This window comes from Cyprinodon variegatus, unplaced genomic scaffold (genome assembly GCF_000732505.1).
Source record: "Cyprinodon variegatus isolate N-32 unplaced genomic scaffold, C_variegatus-1.0 Scaffold339, whole genome shotgun sequence".
NCBI classification, from domain to species: domain Eukaryota; kingdom Metazoa; phylum Chordata; class Actinopteri; order Cyprinodontiformes; family Cyprinodontidae; genus Cyprinodon; species Cyprinodon variegatus.
In genome coordinates, this window is record NW_015150792.1 from 70,669 (window position 1) to 86,484 (window position 15,816).

Here is a 15,816-nt window from a genome sequence, read left to right on the forward strand (position 1 = left end):
GTTCCTCCGTCGTTCCTTCCTTCCTTCCTGTCCGTTCTTCCTGTCCGTTCTACCTTCCTTCCTGTCTGTTCTTCCAGTCTGTTCTACCTTCCTTCCTGTCCGTTCCTCCGTCGTTCCTTCCTTCCTTCCTGTCCGTTCTTCCTGTCCGTTCTTCCGTTCTTCCTGTCCGTTCTTCCTTCCTTCCTTCCTGTCCGTTCTTTCTTCCTTCCTGCCCGTTCTTCCTTCCTTCCTTCCTTCCTTCCTGTCTGTTCTTACTTCCTTCCTTCCTGTCTCTCCGTTCTTCCTTCCTCTCCGTTCTCTCTTCCTTCCTGTCCGTTCTTCCTTCCTTCATGTCCGTTCTTACTTCCTTCTTTCCTCTCTGTTCTTCCTTCCTTCCTGTCCGTTCTTCGTTCGTGTCCTTCCTTCCTTCCTTCCTTCCTTCCTTCCTTCCTTCCTTCCTTCCTTCCTTCCTTCCTTCCTTCCTTCCTTTTCGCCTCTAATTCCTTACATTTCCTTACATTTTCAAAAAAAAAACTGTAGAAATATTTAATCATTTTCATCTTTAGACCTCCTGACTGCCTGATAGTTCCAGTATAACTTTAGATATTCGGCTCTGCCTCTAAAGAATGTGTTGATGATTGACAGGTGTCCAGGAGGAAGTGAAGATAACACTGGACTGCTCCCAGTCTGACTTTATAGCGGCTGACAAGATGGTGATCTCCCTAAAAGGAGGAGAGATGTGAGTTCCTCTGACACTTTTCAGCTCACGCTTGAATCCTGCTGACATTTAGGATTTGTCCCTGACTGTTTCCTTCCAGTTATGTGTTGACGCTCATAACAGACGGCATGAGGAGCGTCAGAGCTTTCCACTTTGACAAAGCTGCAGCCAGCGTCCTCACAACATGTGTGAGTTCCTAGTTTTAAAGGATCAGGAAAAAAGTTGCGTTTTTAGGTTAGAATCCGTAATAGTAGCTGTGACCATGTACTCTTTCCCTCCTCCAGATGGTTACCATGGAGCCCGGCTACCTGTTCCTCGGTTCGCGGCTTGGAAACTCGCTGCTCCTGAAGTACACCGAGAAGCTGCAGGAGACGCCTGCTGAGGACGGAAAAGACAAGCAGGAAAAAGAGAAAGAAACAGACAAACAGGTCTGTGTTCTAGAAGCTCTCAGTCTGATGCCGAAGTTTAACTGAATGAATTCATAGTTTAATACTGATCCTTTCCAGGAGGAGCCGCCCGTCAAAAAGAAGCGAGTGGAGTCTTCCACCAACTGGACAGGTGCGTCCACCGTCTACTCCTCTGGTGTCTCCGTCCCACAGGCTGATCGGCTTATTGCTCCGCCTCTTTCTTTACAGATGAGGTGGATGAGATCGAGGTGTACGGCAGCGAGGCCCAGTCAGGCACGCAGCTGGCTACCTACTCATTTGAGGTGAAAATAAAATCAGAACCTTTTCAAAATAAAACAGAAATGCACCACATTTAAAGAGGAGGTGATCTGAAGATTTGCTTCACATGGTGCGCTGCCTCACCTTCAGAATAAATATGTCCAAACAGTTTAAAGCCTTTTATGCAGTTTACTGTATATTTGAACACTTGTTAGTGGCATTAAATGTTAAAATTTATGTTGGAAAACCAACACTATTGGCTATTATATTGGCTCCTGTTGCTGTAATGCTGGTTAGCTTCTGAAGCTAACTGGTGGCTACAGAGCGCTGCGGTGATCTCAGTGGGGAAGGAAAACTACAAACAGTCCAGTTTGGTCTATCTGCCATTAATCTATTCATTCCATAATTTTGCACCACAGACACATTTATCAACCTTTTTTGTATAAAGTGACAACAGACAAATCTAAAGACTTTCCTCTGTTTTGGTGAGTTTATCTTCTTCACAATAATTTTATCATGGCAGCAGCTGGGGTTGCAGTGACTCCATCCCTACTTCCCTAAACGCTGCAGAGCAGAGAGACTATGAAGTCAGGAGTCTGACAGATGTGCAAAGTGTTTCAAACACTGATATATGCAGTTTTATTTAAAAAAAAACACAAATGGAAGCATTTTCTGTGATCAGAAAACACTGAGAGGAACATCTGCTCATGCTGAAGTGCTCCAAAGACAACAGCGGATGGTTTTATATCCACTGAAATTAGTTTCTTAAAAGGTGAAATTTTCAACCTGGAATAAGGGTTGGGAATTGATAAGATTTTCACGATTCCGATTCCCTTATCGATTCTTTGAAACAATTCGATTCTCTTGTCGATTCTCGTCACAGTCATCGACTGGAGAAGGCATCCGTTTAATGAAAAAGCATTACTGTACAATTTCGGGAAATAAACTCATCCCCCCTGATTGAAACAAACGAGCGTCACCTTTCTCTCTCTCCCTGAACTGCAGAGCAACTTTATAGCATGTTTCTTTCCATCCATTGCAATAGCTAGAATCATGTAAGAATTCCAGCTACCAATAGTTCTAATTAAACATGTTAGCAATGAAGGGCTGGATTAACGAGAAAGGCACACTTCTTTAATAGCCTCAAAGATAGATAGAAAAATGGTTTATGACCAGAAATAGCATATGATTTACTAGGAGTTGCCTTCCATGCTGGTCGTAACTTTAGCTTCTGTTTGGAAGCATTAAAAACGCGGCATTCGTTAAAATGTATGCCATGTTGTGTGCCCAGGTGTTTCTCCATGTTGGATGCATTTTCTCCCGTGGATGTAATTGCCACTTTGCAATGATTGCAAAGCGCCTTATTGCCATCTTTCTCTTCCTTAAAATGTAGGGTGACCAGATTTGGGTTTCTGAAAAGGACACTTTTTTTCTGTCGACTACTGGGTCGCTGACTGGACCGGACCTCAGCAGAGCCATGAGACGCCCGTCCTTAGGCGGAGAAAGGGGGCTGGGGACCGGTAAGGCAGGTGGTGGGAAGCACAGGGCTACCATTGTCCTGGCTACCGTTACCGGGTCAGGTTTGGTCGCTCCGTCCCCCGCCCTGGCTCACTGTTTCGACTACGTGCTGCACTGTAGTCGACCAAAATCCCACATGATTTTGAAATTCCCCCCCGACATTTTTTTAGGTCTGAGAAGTAGGACATGTCCGGGAAAAAGAGGACCTCTGGTCACCCTATTAAAATGAAGCCAAACTTTCAATCGCTTTACCCAATGAAACGCCATTTTTTTTAATTTGTTTTGTCTTGCTTACTGAATGCCGTGTGCGTAACTTGCATAAAGAACGTGACGCAAGTCGTGCTGCCCAGTGCTAGGCTCTGCTGCTGCCTGGAATCGTTAAGAGAATCGTTAAGCGAGCTGCCAAACGGTGCCATGGAATTGGAACACATGGAACCGGCTCAGAACAGGAACTAGTTTTGGATTCCCATCCCTACCCGAAATCCTTTAAAAAAACATAAAGTGTTAGCTTAGCATATCTTTCTTTTATCTTCATCTGGAGCACATGTCTCAGCACATTTTTTAACCTCATTTTGTTCATCAGTGTTGAGAAGTTTTTACAACCGAAGCCTAATTTGTTTTCAGCCAAAACCTTCCATAATAGAACCGGTTCTAAAAGGAACATTCAGTGTTAAAGGGTTAAAATGGAGAGAAGGTTAAACCCCAGGATTTTTTCTGTTACCAAAAAAATAACACAAACAGGAAAAGGAAAAAAATAACAAGATCCCATTTGCTGTTAAGGTTTTCTGTTTCAATGCAGGTGTGTGACAGCATCCTGAACATCGGTCCTTGTGCCAATGCTTCTATGGGGGAGCCTGCCTTCCTCTCCGAAGAGGTAAACGCACATCTAACCATCCCAACGCCAAAAGTAATCAGAATAAAACAGACTGTTTAAAATAAAACGTTTGTTTTCTTTCGTACAGTTTCAGAGCAACCCTGAACCTGACCTGGAGGTGGTCGTCTGCTCCGGTCACGGTAAAAACGGTGCGCTGTCCGTCCTCCAGGTAAATCGTGCGCCGCTGTAAATCACTCTAATGTTGTAGCACCGTCCTGAAACCCTGTGGCGGCGAGGGCCGTCCGCCACAGGTCCTGTGACGGTGCTAAAGTAAAGTCTGGGTTTACCAGGGCTGCCTCAGAGATCCACGGAGCAGCCTGTAAACACCCCAGATACAGCCTCCCTCTGATCCATCCACCCACTTTAAAACCGCTTCATTTCACTTATTGTTTCTATTCTCACCACAGAGAAGCATTCGGCCTCAGGTGGTCACCACTTTCGAACTGCCTGGTTGCCAAGACATGTGGACGGTTGTCTCCAGTGAAGTCAAGGAGGACAAAAAGGTTGGTTGGTTCAGCACGGACTGAGGCTTTCTGGGAGTTTAAATCTTCAACCTTTTGGACGGAGGATCTTGTGTCCTGTCTAAAACTGGATAAAAATTATACAATCACTAAAGCATTCAAATCAGAACGTTCAGAAGGTTTAGGGCCCCTTTTTAAAAAGAATTCCAGAGCCTTTAACCCTTTACAGGGAAAGTTAGCGTTTTAGACCACTTGCATACCCCTTACAAATAGTTTTTTATTTTTCTTAATATATTTTCGCAAGTTGGCGTTTCTTTTTATTACATTATTTTATTAAATTTTGCCGTCAAAATATCCATATTTTTTTTTATATTACAAAGGTAATAAGGTCCAAATAAAACTTGGCTTGAAATTTAGATTTTCAAAGTATTTCACTGAGTGCCTATAAAGGGTTAAAGGCTTGACACTTGAATTTAGCTCAGCCATGCTTCGCGGTTTTAGTCTAAGAGTGACTTTAAACTATGACTAGTAATCTGGCAATGACATGGAAGGGATTATTTTCCACACTGTTTGATTTCTTTTCTTTCTTTTATTTTCTTTTATTTATTTACTTTTTTGTCTGATTTTGTTTTTTCCTCTCTATTTTGATTCATTTCATTTGTGCATGGTTTGATTGATATTATCCATCTCTGTATATCTCTGTAGCGACTATCCAGCACTGTACTTTTGTTATAATGTGAAAATGTCAATAAAAAAGATTTTGATTAAAAAAAAAAAACCTTTTGCTGCCTGTTTCTTTCTAGGCTTTAAAAAGCGATGAGTCGGACGACGCGGCGAAGGCAGAAGGTAAGGAGGATGGGGAAGAGGGAGAGAAGGACAAGGAAGAGCCAGAGAAAGAGGAGGAGAAGACGGAGCGCCCCCTGGAGGACGACTCCAAAAGGCACGGCTTTCTCATCCTGAGCAGAGAGGATTCCACCATGGTAGGAGGACGAACGCCACTGTTGCTTCTCTCTTTTTCTACTGCGTCTCTAGCGAAGCGTAATCAGGCGGTTCCTCTGTGATGCTCGCTTGCAGATTCTTCAGACAGGTCAGGAAATAATGGAGCTGGACACCAGTGGGTTTGCTACTCAGGGGCCGACTGTGTTCGCTGGAAACATCGGCGATGACCAGTACATCATCCAGGTCTCACCCATGGGCCTGCGCCTGCTAGAAGGAGGTAAAATCAGCTCCTCTTTTAAGGATTCCTGCACAAATGGAAGATCTGGATGTTTATCCTCCCCCTGCTTTCAGTGAAACAGCTCCACTTCATCCCCGTGGATCTGGGCTCTCCCATCGTGCATTGCTCCGTGGCCGACCCCTACGTGGTTATCATGACGGCTGAGGGCGTGGTCACCATGTTTGTGCTGAAAAGCGACTCCTACATGGGGAAAACGCACCGACTGGCCCTGCAGAAACCACAGATTTCCACCGTGAGTGCAGCGCGCTATATTTTATTTCCCTGAGGCTGAAAGAGCGTTAAAAAGAGCACCCCCTGCTGGGAAGACTGCAATATTACATTTCTTTTTCTTACAAATTGCCTCTGTATCAAATACCTTTTTAAGATCTTTTTTTGTTCTTTTTTTAAAGCAATCCCGCGTGATCGCTCTGTGTGCGTACCGAGATGTTAGCGGCATGTTCACCACAGAAAGCAAGACGTGCTCCTCCACCAAAGAGGACTTCATCAGCAGGAGCCTTTCAGAGGAGGAGACGGTTTACCAGGACCTCAGGTATGAGCTCCCATCGCCCTTTCAGCTAGCCTAGTAAACTAGCCCCACCCACCAGCGGCCAAGATTATTGTTGCCTGTGAGTTTGTCTAGCCTCGATCAATGCCTCAGGCCCTAGAACTGGTGGGCCAATCACAACGCAGAGATGTGTTTTGAATGTCTGGATGCAAAGCGGGCGGGGTTTTGACAGCGTGGAGACAAAGCTGCCCGATGCTGGAGAAAGCACAACAAGGAAGATGGCAACAACTATTGAACAGTAGCATGTACTGCGGCAGCAGCAACTTTCAAAGGAGCACTCCATTGAAAGTTAAAAGTTCTCTTTTCTGTTGCTGTTGTTCAATAAAAGTACATTTTAAGATAATTTGAGGCGAGAATATTATACTTTAATGCGTCACTATATGGTCCATTTACCGATTTAATGCGTAATTAAAAAAACTATTTCCGAAGTTGAGAGGATCGCTGTAACCAGCGGAGCTCCGAAGCTAACGGCAGCCAGGGCTAACCTTCGCCCGTCTGAAGCGGCCCTCTCTCGGCATAGTCGTGTGTGAAGGACGGCTGGCTCTGATGGCGGTTTTTGACTCAGCTTTAGAATCAGCTCTACGCTCATTCATTTTTAAGAAGGACATATTTGCCGTTTTACTGACACGCTGTTTGTTTACGCTTCCCCACCAGCTTTCTGTCTCGCTTACTACATCACAGTCAGTTGCGCTCATTGGTCAGAGCGTTGGCCAATAGGCACAGACAACAGACATGTTTTGAAAAACAACAGGTTGTTCTCATCAACAATCTTCCCATTTCTCCTTTATCGGGGCCAGCCTAAATAACACCTTTCATCTCCCATTTAGTCTGGTTTATCAGGCTACCTGTCAGTGCGTTCTTAAGGCCAATTTATGCTTCTGACGCATAGCCTCTGCAACTGTCCAATCTGTCTCTGTGCGCGACCACGCCCCCCGCTCAGAGGTTCTGCAACCGTCGTCTTGCACCTCAAATAATTCCTGACTTCGTGTCGGATGGTTGCAAACCCGCGCAGACCTCAAGCGGAAGTGCGCAGACAAAAAGCAGCTGTGATTGGTCCTTGGTATGCCTTTCCAGGCTGTCTGTTTGGTCGTCCTTCTAGATTCGGTGCCGGGGCGCGCCATTTTTAAAAACCAAGGAACAACTACAATGGACAACTATGACGAAAGGTTAATCGAGGAGGTTCGGAAGTACAACCACTTAGACAAAGTATATAAAGATGCCAAGGTCCTCTGGAGGGAGATCAGCCAGAACCTGTTCCTCTTTGATGTCTAGCAACTCTAGATCCATCTCTGTGACCTCGATATCTTGCAGACGCGTCATTGTTGTTTTGAAAAATAAATACTCCCGCAGCGCCGCCGAAGTTCTCGCGAGTTCTTGAATAGGCTTTGAGCACTTTGGCGGGAAACTGCTGTGCGTCCCTAGAAATTCCAGACCAACGGTGCAGACGCATACCAGCAAAACGGGTTCGCGACCAGACGCAAGCAACATTTGATTATGTGCGGTTGCAGAAGTATAATCTGCCCCTTAGATCTCCTGTTTATGCTTTAATCCTCACCTTTCATGTCTGAGCAGCAACGCTGTGGATGACGAGGAGGAAATGCTGTACGGAGAGTCCAGCACCAACCAGCCCTCAAAGGAGGAAACCAGCCGCAACTCAGCGGGACCCGCAGGCAACAGCGGCGAAGGGAGCTCAGGCAAAGCAGAGCCGTCCCACTGGTGTGTGATCATCAGAGACAACGGGGTGATGGAGGTAGGCCCTCCCTCTAAACCTGAGACGTTTAAAGCTGACGGCTAAGTCTGGAGCTAAACTCATTCATCTTTTTTTTTTTTTTCATTTTAGTAGTTTTAGAAATCAAATACATACATTAATTATCCATCCATCCATTTTCTTACACGCTTGTCCCGAGTGGGGTCACGAGGGGTGCTGGTGCCTATCTCCAGCAGTCAATGGGCGAGAGGCGGGGTACACCCTGGACAGGTCGCCAGTCCATCACAGGGCAATTATTTAAATCAAAAGTTTAGTTTGTTGGTAGAAATAGAGCGATACAGATTCCTTTAAAAGACCTATAAAGGACAACAAAACACTTTTCTGATTATAATCTATTATCTCAAAATGGAATTGAACGATTCAGATTAGCTAGCCTAATGAATAGAAGGGGTAGAGCGTAGCCGCCTGTGGCCCGGGCTGACTGTTACAACTCCAGTCCAGCGTACGGATGACATCATACACGCTCCGCTTTGTTTTAAAAAAATATATAAATCTAAAAAATATAACCGCGGATGTCTGGAGGACAGTGATTCGTTTACATTTTATGAATGCTGGCGTAACATAAAGAATAAATTATGAACAGTTTAGTTTGTGTGTTCAAGTCGTTGCCCATAGGAAGACGTTACTTGGATATAACCAAACCGAATATCTTCAGAACGGCTCCAAATGACACAAAACTCATATGAGTGAGTAGAACATGATGTAATAACGTAAAAATCAAGGGCCTGATGTAAAAAAAACTGTGTTCCCCTTTAAGTAAAGAGGAACACTGTTAACTGAGTTCACTATAAAGTCCACTATATAGTCCCCGCTGTATATCGTGTTTGAGGGATTTAGGGGTGAGATCGGACTTTTGGGCACAGTTAGCTCGTATTGATATGGGAACAGCAACTTTTAAACAGAGTGGGCAGGTGGAGAAATGGGCTCCTGCATGCTCTCTCACACATTTAATAGGAGTTCCATCTCGGGAGCAGGTACAGGGTAGCGGATGTGCATTTTTTTTTTAAGTGAAGAGGGTGGTTCTTTTAAAAAAAATTGTGGAAATTCTTCACTATACCTTTAATATAAAACAGGAAAATTGCAGTTGTGTTTGTTGTTGAAACCTTTAATCAGTAACTATGGAGTAAATAAGAAGAAGACGAGAAGAGGCTTCATACCGTTTGGTGTTTGTGTCATAATAACATTTATTGTTTACAACATGAAATGAATAACCAGGAAAATAATCAATACCTTCATGGTTTTTCTTTTTTAGTAGTTTTCTTTTAGTTTCAGGCAGCAGGTCAAAGTTTCTCTGGTCTTTGATTTGTAGATTTTCCAGCTGCCAGACTGGCGCTTGGTTTTCCTGGTGAAGAACTTCCCAGTAGGTCAGCGGGTGCTGGTGGACAGTTCTTCTGGCCAGTCGGCCACGCAGGCGGATGGTAAAAAGGAGGAAGTCGCTCGACAGGGAGAGTTCCCGGTGATCAAAGAAGTCGCCTTGGTGTCTCTGGGCAACAATCGCAGCAGACCGTATTTACTGGTGAGTTTTTCATCCACTCTAATAAAGAAAATTTAAACAATCCAATGGACTTTGTTTCCAAGTTTGAAGACGTTTTGCTTCCCATCCAGGAAGCTTTTTCAACATTTTAATTTGCATTTTTTCAAAACAAAAACAAGGCTTTGTTGGGCTACTGTATTAAACCTTGAACTCAACCATATTCCTGACATTTTGAATAGAAAAAAATTCCTGGATGTGAAGTGAAACGTCATCAAACTTGAAACAAAGTCCAGTGGATTGTTTTGAATTTTCTTTTCTTGAAATGACCTGGATAACTGACAAGTTTCACCAGCATTTTTCATCCGCTGTTTAGTAAAATCAAAACAAAGCCATAAAATCCTCTTGGTGTTTCTCAGGTCTACGTGGAGAACGAGCTTCTGATCTACGAGGCGTTCCCGTACGATCAGCAGCAGCCACAGAACAACCTGAAAGTTCGCTTCAAAAAGGTACGATGCAGCAGCCGAGCCGCCGTCTTCTCAGAGGTCAAAGCTCACAGCTTCTCTGTCTCCCTCCTCTGAGCAGGTGCACCACAACATCAACTTCAGAGAAAAGAAATCAAAACTGAGGAAAGACAAAAAGGCGGAGAGCGGCGCAGAGGAGGGCCCTCCGACGAAGGGTCACATCTCCAGGTTCAGATACTTTGAGGACATCTCTGGTTACTCAGGGGTAAGACGTTTAAGATCTCTAAAGAACATCCATGGACCTGGTTTCACGGCGTCCAGCCATAACTCTCTGCCACTGTTGTTGGTCCAGGTGTTTATCTGCGGCCCGTCTCCTCACTGGATGTTCGTCACGTCACGAGGAGCTCTGAGGCTCCACCCGATGAGCATCGACGGGCCAATCGAGTCCTTCTCTCCGTTCCACAACATCAACTGTCCCAAAGGTTTCCTCTACTTCAACAAGCAGGTAGATAAAGCCTGCTTCACTACTAATCAAGCTTTTTTAATAACAGGAAGTTCAGTTAAATCGGCCTAAATTTAGCTTCATTCAGCAGTTTTTATTTTTCACTTAAAGCGTTTCTTCTTCTCTGTTGATTGATTATATCCAGACTAATTCAGCTGTTTGAAAATAAGAAAATTGGTATAAGAGGATTTAATGGCGGTTTTATCTAAAACAATAAGTTTTAAATTTAGACATACAGCCTCTAAAACATTTCACTTGTTTTTTAAAATAAATTTTATAAACTCTAAGAGACGAATTAAACAAATTTGACTTTTTATTATAAAAATATTATGTAAAAAGTAAAAGATGGTAAAGTAAAAAATATTTTCCATCAGAGCAGTTGTTGAAATGGAGAAATGTCAGCTTTACACGCCCCAGTTATCGCCTGCTGCTAATTCTCAAAGCAGTCATTCCAGCTAACGAGCGTAGGCGTATTTCAGCTGTTTTCAGAGAAATGTTTCATTGTTTAGTTTAGCTGATTTAACAAGGATGACGGAGGTTGATGTGTCCCCTCCATTCACAAAGAGAAAAGCTTCATGTAATGGGTTTCACATGCTAGACAGAAAAGCATCAGTCTACTGGTGTAATTCATGTAGTTCACCACTAGATGGGGGTATATTCTACACACTCCAGGCCTGTTTCATGAACCGGGTTTAATGAAAACTCAAAGTTTGTCAACATGAAGTCAGGAAACTGAGTTTCCATTTCTTGAAGAGAGTTTCCTCAACGTCTGTTTCTGTTACCATAGTAACATCCTCATAGAGGTAACCTGGTGGGCAGCAGGTTTTCCTCTGTCTCCGCCCTCCTTAGAGTCAATCAGTTTGTTTTATTCCCTAATTTAGTCGGGAGATTTTTGACGTAGTTATTTGCAAACAATAATAATTTAAAAGAAAATCTTGCACAGGCACATTAGGTGAAGAATGAGCGGCATTAATTAAATATTTATGGTTCTCAGACGGCACTTAGATGTCCTTTCAAATTCAGGAAGTCATTTTTTATGAGCGCTACCGTTTCACCTCACAATTCATCACAGACATCCAGACCTTATCCCTCCTCACATCTGCAGCATTACGCCGACTTCTTTAACAGGGATTTAACAGAACCTGATATTGGTGAGAGAACACTGAGACAGACAGATTTTTTTTGTAATTTTGTATACACAAGTGTAAAGAAAAAGAAAAAAAGCTAGACAATTTCATTTTTTAAAGTGCAGCCTTGATAAGGTGAGCAGCAGTTGTTGTTGAGCTGCTGCTACTGCCTCCAGCTCCTGAAGCACTCGCGATGAGAGGACGATGATGACGATGCTGTGAGGGTGGTAGCCCCCTGGGTTGAAGCAGCAGTGGTGCCATTGGCAGGTTTAGCAGCAACAGATGACGCTGGAGAAGGTGTGGAAGCCAGAGGGGGCCGCCTGAGGATGTTTCAGCATTTGACAGAGAAGCATCTAGAGTGCTCTCCTCATTTTCACCTGCAGAGGGCTGTGCTTCCCCTCTAGGTGCTGAAGGTTGCCTGGGAACAGTCTCAGAGGAGCCTCCATTCACACAGAGCTCTTTGTTTCTATCGGCGCGGTACAGCATCAGCCCCCCCAGGTTAATAGCACCGTCCGGTACTGCTGGATACAGCCAAGACCCCGTCAGAAAGATGGCGCAGCACTTGCATATCATTGTTGTTTAGTTGACATCTGTCCGTAGCACTCCGCAGCTTTTTAAATGGTCAAAAATATCAGTATTTAAAACATTTTGTAACCGTAGCTCCAGCAGGGGTTGGCGATAATAGATGCGGGTTTGAAGTCTAGTTTGTATCATTTTAAGCGCCTTATTTTGTGAAATTGTTGAGAGGAGCTGCTCTTGGCCGCTGCCTTGGAGCGCTGCCATGGTAACTGATGTGTGATAACAGCCTAATAGGAAACAGCTGCAGAGTCAAACAGCCACTTAGTGTTTACAGTGTGATGGAAGACAGAATCAAAATGAGGAGGAACCCAATGAGATGATGCACAGGTCCTACCTGTTAGAACAACATGAGTGAAATGGCGCCCATACCTTCTTCAAATTAGACAAAATTGGTGTCAAATGTTTGTGCAGGAAAAAATTTCATTTTTGCTCTTATCATTTTGGATATATAAAGAAATTTTTCTAGTGGTCTAGTGGTCAACCAGCCCCCCCACCTTCTTCAAATCAGATGATATGGGTGTCAATTAACGTGACTATGTTTGTGCTGGTTTGTGCAGAAAAAACATTGTTTGTGCTTAGAAGATATTAAGTTAAAGGTCAAAAGGTCAATCAGCCCCCCCATTTTTATGAAATCAGACAAAATTGGTGTAAAACGTTTGTGCTGTTTGTGCAGCAATCATTTTATTCATTTGTGCTCCTATCATTTTAAAGATATAAAGACAAATGATTCTCCAGGGGTCATCAGAGGTCAAACACTCCAGTGGTCCTGCTCACATTTGCAAAAATAAATACATTTAGTGTCAAACAACTGTGCTATGTTTGTGCTGAATCACCCGCTGACAGATGATTTCACCTAAATAGATCCGTTGATCTACTACCAGTCAAGAAATAATCTAGTTTCCTCAGTAACGTTATCAGCAGGCTATGGCAGGCTGTTTAGATATTTATTGGTTTGTATTATAATGTAAATAATTTTTTTCTTTGTCAGTCAACAACTTGACATTCTCCACTTCTAAAAATCACATTCTGGATGTCTAGAAATGAAATTCACATCTCCATATTCCTACCGTTACTGGTGGGGTTTTAACCTGGCCTCCATTCTTCCACAGGGGGAGCTGAGGATCAGCGTCCTCCCCACCTACCTGTCCTACGACGCCCCCTGGCCCGTCAGGAAAATCCCCCTGAGGTGCACCGTCCACTACGTCTCCTACCACGTCGAATCCAAGGCAAAGCTTTCTTTCTCTCTCCGCTCTGAATTCAACAGTCTTTAACCTGAAGCAGGGTGAAACCAGCAGGGTTTGACTTGAAGGAACTCTGACTTTGAAGATTGACTTTCTGCAAAGAGCAGAAAACATTTGATGGACTCTAAAGAGAGATCATTCTTTGATGTCAAAGTTTGTTTTCCTCCTTTTGGCTTCCAGGTGTACGCAGTGTGCACGAGTGTGAAAGAGCTGTGCACCCGCATCCCCAGAATGACGGGAGAGGAGAAGGAGTTTGAAACCATTGAGAGAGGTCAGAGAAAACACACTTCCTGTTGGTCTACACAACCCTTTAACTCTGATTCTGATGTACTGATGTTTTTGAAGGCATCAGCCTTTATAAAACAAGTTAGCATTTTGTTCACTTGCATACCCATTACAATTTTATTTCGCATACTGAACAAACTATGACCGCTTTCTGTTAGCGACATTAAATCTACATTCTAATGTTTTATCTTAAAGATTCATCCTGTCCTCTCCTCTGTATTTACTCCTTTGTGTTTATTAAAAAGAACATTTAAATCTGTGGGTTTATGAGTCTCCTGTTTCTCTTCCTGTTTCTCTTTAGACGAGCGCTACATTAACCCTCAGCAGGAGAAGTTCTCCATCCAGCTCATCTCTCCTGTCAGCTGGGAGACCATCCCCAACACACGGTAAAACAAACCCTGAATGCTCCGCTGATGTCCGTCTGCTGTCCTCTGTACTGCTTCACTCACGTACAAGATGATAGATGGAGTAAAATTCATTCCATAAATCCAGATATATGGAGTGAATTTTACTCCAATGTTGCTGCAAGCAAAGAACATGATTTATAAATGAAAATTTGAAGCGAAAAAATTACAATGCCGAACTAAAACTCTGAAAAACTGCGTAATCAGAAAAGCTTTTTTCATAATTGTTTTTAAACTTTTTTATTAAAGTTATTATTTTTTTTACAGATTTTATATTAAATTTTTTCTCTTTCTAAATTTCTCTTTTTCAGATTACCGTAGGTTTTATAAATTGCTTTCTATTCATATTGTGTTTCACGGATCACATTCTCACCCCTGACCGATACAATGTTGTTGCTGCTAGCTACCTCTCAGACCAATAGAAATGCAGCTTCACTCCAGAGGAAAGAAGTGGAGAAAATGTGATCCGGAAAACGGAATAGAAAGAGCTATTTGAAAAAATAAATAAAGTTTGAATAATCAAGCAAAAAAAAAAAATCTTTTGTAAATAGAATTAACAAAAAAAAACATGACTTTTTGTAAATTTAAAATAAAAATTGCTATTTTTCTTCAAATTTTATTCTAGTTTTATTTTTCAAATCTGTTTCATATATTTTTTCAAATTGTTTTTCTTAAAGAAAAATGTCTTTTTTTTTTTTATACAGATTTTATATTTTTTTAAAAGCATTCTCAAAAAAGATCCCATTCTCTCCCCTCTAAGCCAAACCAAACGGCCGCTCTCAACCTATGAAAGGTTCTCAGACCAATAGGAATGCGTCTTTTCTCCCCCCTCCGGAGGAAGCCCCGCCCCTACAAGGACAGGGAATAACGTAAATGTGAAAAAGATATTCGCAGAACTTGATCTGGAAAAGAGAAAATATTAAATCTGTCAAAGAAAAAAAAAACACTTTTTGATTCAAACTAGTTTTATTTATAAAGGATGGGTTGCCTTTTTTTATTTTAGATGTATAAAATTGTCTTTGCTTGTAAGAATAACGGACTAAAATCATTTGAAATGAACTGATTTACTCCTTGATGATAAGCTGGTTAATGTGATGTTTCCTTCAATGGTTAATAATCAGTTGAGTAAATCAGACCCTCCCTCTGAGGCTTTCATGGAGCCACCAGGCTGATCTGAGCTTTGATTTCGTCCAGGATCGACCTGGAGGAGTGGGAACATGTGACCTGCATGAAGACCGTGGCTCTGAGGAGTCAGGAGACGGTTTCCGGCCTGAAGGGCTACATTGCAGCAGGGACCTGTGTGATGCAGGGGGAGGAGGTGACCTGCAGGGGCAGGGTGAGTGGCCCCTACCTCTGCGGACGGAGCCCTGATGCTTCCATGTCCTTAACGAAGTCTGTTTGTGTTCAGATTCTGATCCTGGATGTGATCGAGGTGGTCCCAGAACCGGGCCAGCCGCTCACCAAGAACAAGTTCAAGGTGCTCTATGAGAAGGAGCAGAAGGGCCCCGTGACGGCTCTGTGCCATTGCCATGGATACCTGGTGTCAGCCATCGGCCAAAAGGTCCACAGCACACACTCATATGTTCATGTTATCTGTAGTGAGGAGCAGCTGTTGCCTGACAGTAACCCTGACTGAGAGCGTTACCAGGGAACCACTAACCAGTCACTGATAGCACAGCAGGATGCCTCACAGCCTCCATGTCTGCAGATCTTCCTGTGGGTCCTGAAGGACAACGACCTGACGGGGATGGCCTTCATCGACACGCAGCTCTACATCCACCAGATGATCAGCATCAAGAACTTCATCCTGGCAGCCGACCTGATGAAGAGCATCTCTCTGCTGCGCTACCAGGAGGAGAGCAAGACGCTGTCGCTGGTCAGCAGGGTGAGAGCAGCTGAGCACACCACCCACCTTCCTTCCTTCCTTCCTTCCTTCCTTCCTTCCTTCCTTCCTTCCTTCCTTCCTTCCTTCCTTCCTT

At 43.4% G+C, this 15,816-nt stretch overlaps 1 protein-coding gene across 1 annotated transcript in view; it reads left to right on the forward strand.

Moving 5' to 3' along the window:
• Window positions 1–604: 604 nt before the first annotated feature.
• LOC107091493 (cleavage and polyadenylation specificity factor subunit 1-like) overlaps window positions 605–15,816 on the forward strand; it is a 17,695-nt gene continuing 2,483 nt past the window's right edge. The window contains exons 1-23 of the mRNA XM_015385445.1: window positions 605–718; window positions 798–885; window positions 982–1,125; window positions 1,204–1,255; window positions 1,333–1,406; window positions 3,680–3,754; window positions 3,843–3,923; window positions 4,162–4,257; window positions 5,019–5,195; window positions 5,290–5,431; window positions 5,506–5,684; window positions 5,842–5,981; window positions 7,569–7,746; window positions 9,074–9,280; window positions 9,655–9,744; window positions 9,821–9,964; window positions 10,052–10,204; window positions 13,017–13,133; window positions 13,329–13,419; window positions 13,735–13,819; window positions 15,032–15,173; window positions 15,246–15,398; window positions 15,546–15,722. Of these exons, the coding sequence (XP_015240931.1) occupies window positions 690–718; window positions 798–885; window positions 982–1,125; window positions 1,204–1,255; window positions 1,333–1,406; window positions 3,680–3,754; window positions 3,843–3,923; window positions 4,162–4,257; window positions 5,019–5,195; window positions 5,290–5,431; window positions 5,506–5,684; window positions 5,842–5,981; window positions 7,569–7,746; window positions 9,074–9,280; window positions 9,655–9,744; window positions 9,821–9,964; window positions 10,052–10,204; window positions 13,017–13,133; window positions 13,329–13,419; window positions 13,735–13,819; window positions 15,032–15,173; window positions 15,246–15,398; window positions 15,546–15,722 (2,814 nt within the window). The 5' untranslated portion in view covers window positions 605–689. The remainder of the gene's footprint in view (window positions 719–797; window positions 886–981; window positions 1,126–1,203; window positions 1,256–1,332; window positions 1,407–3,679; window positions 3,755–3,842; window positions 3,924–4,161; window positions 4,258–5,018; window positions 5,196–5,289; window positions 5,432–5,505; window positions 5,685–5,841; window positions 5,982–7,568; window positions 7,747–9,073; window positions 9,281–9,654; window positions 9,745–9,820; window positions 9,965–10,051; window positions 10,205–13,016; window positions 13,134–13,328; window positions 13,420–13,734; window positions 13,820–15,031; window positions 15,174–15,245; window positions 15,399–15,545; window positions 15,723–15,816) is intronic.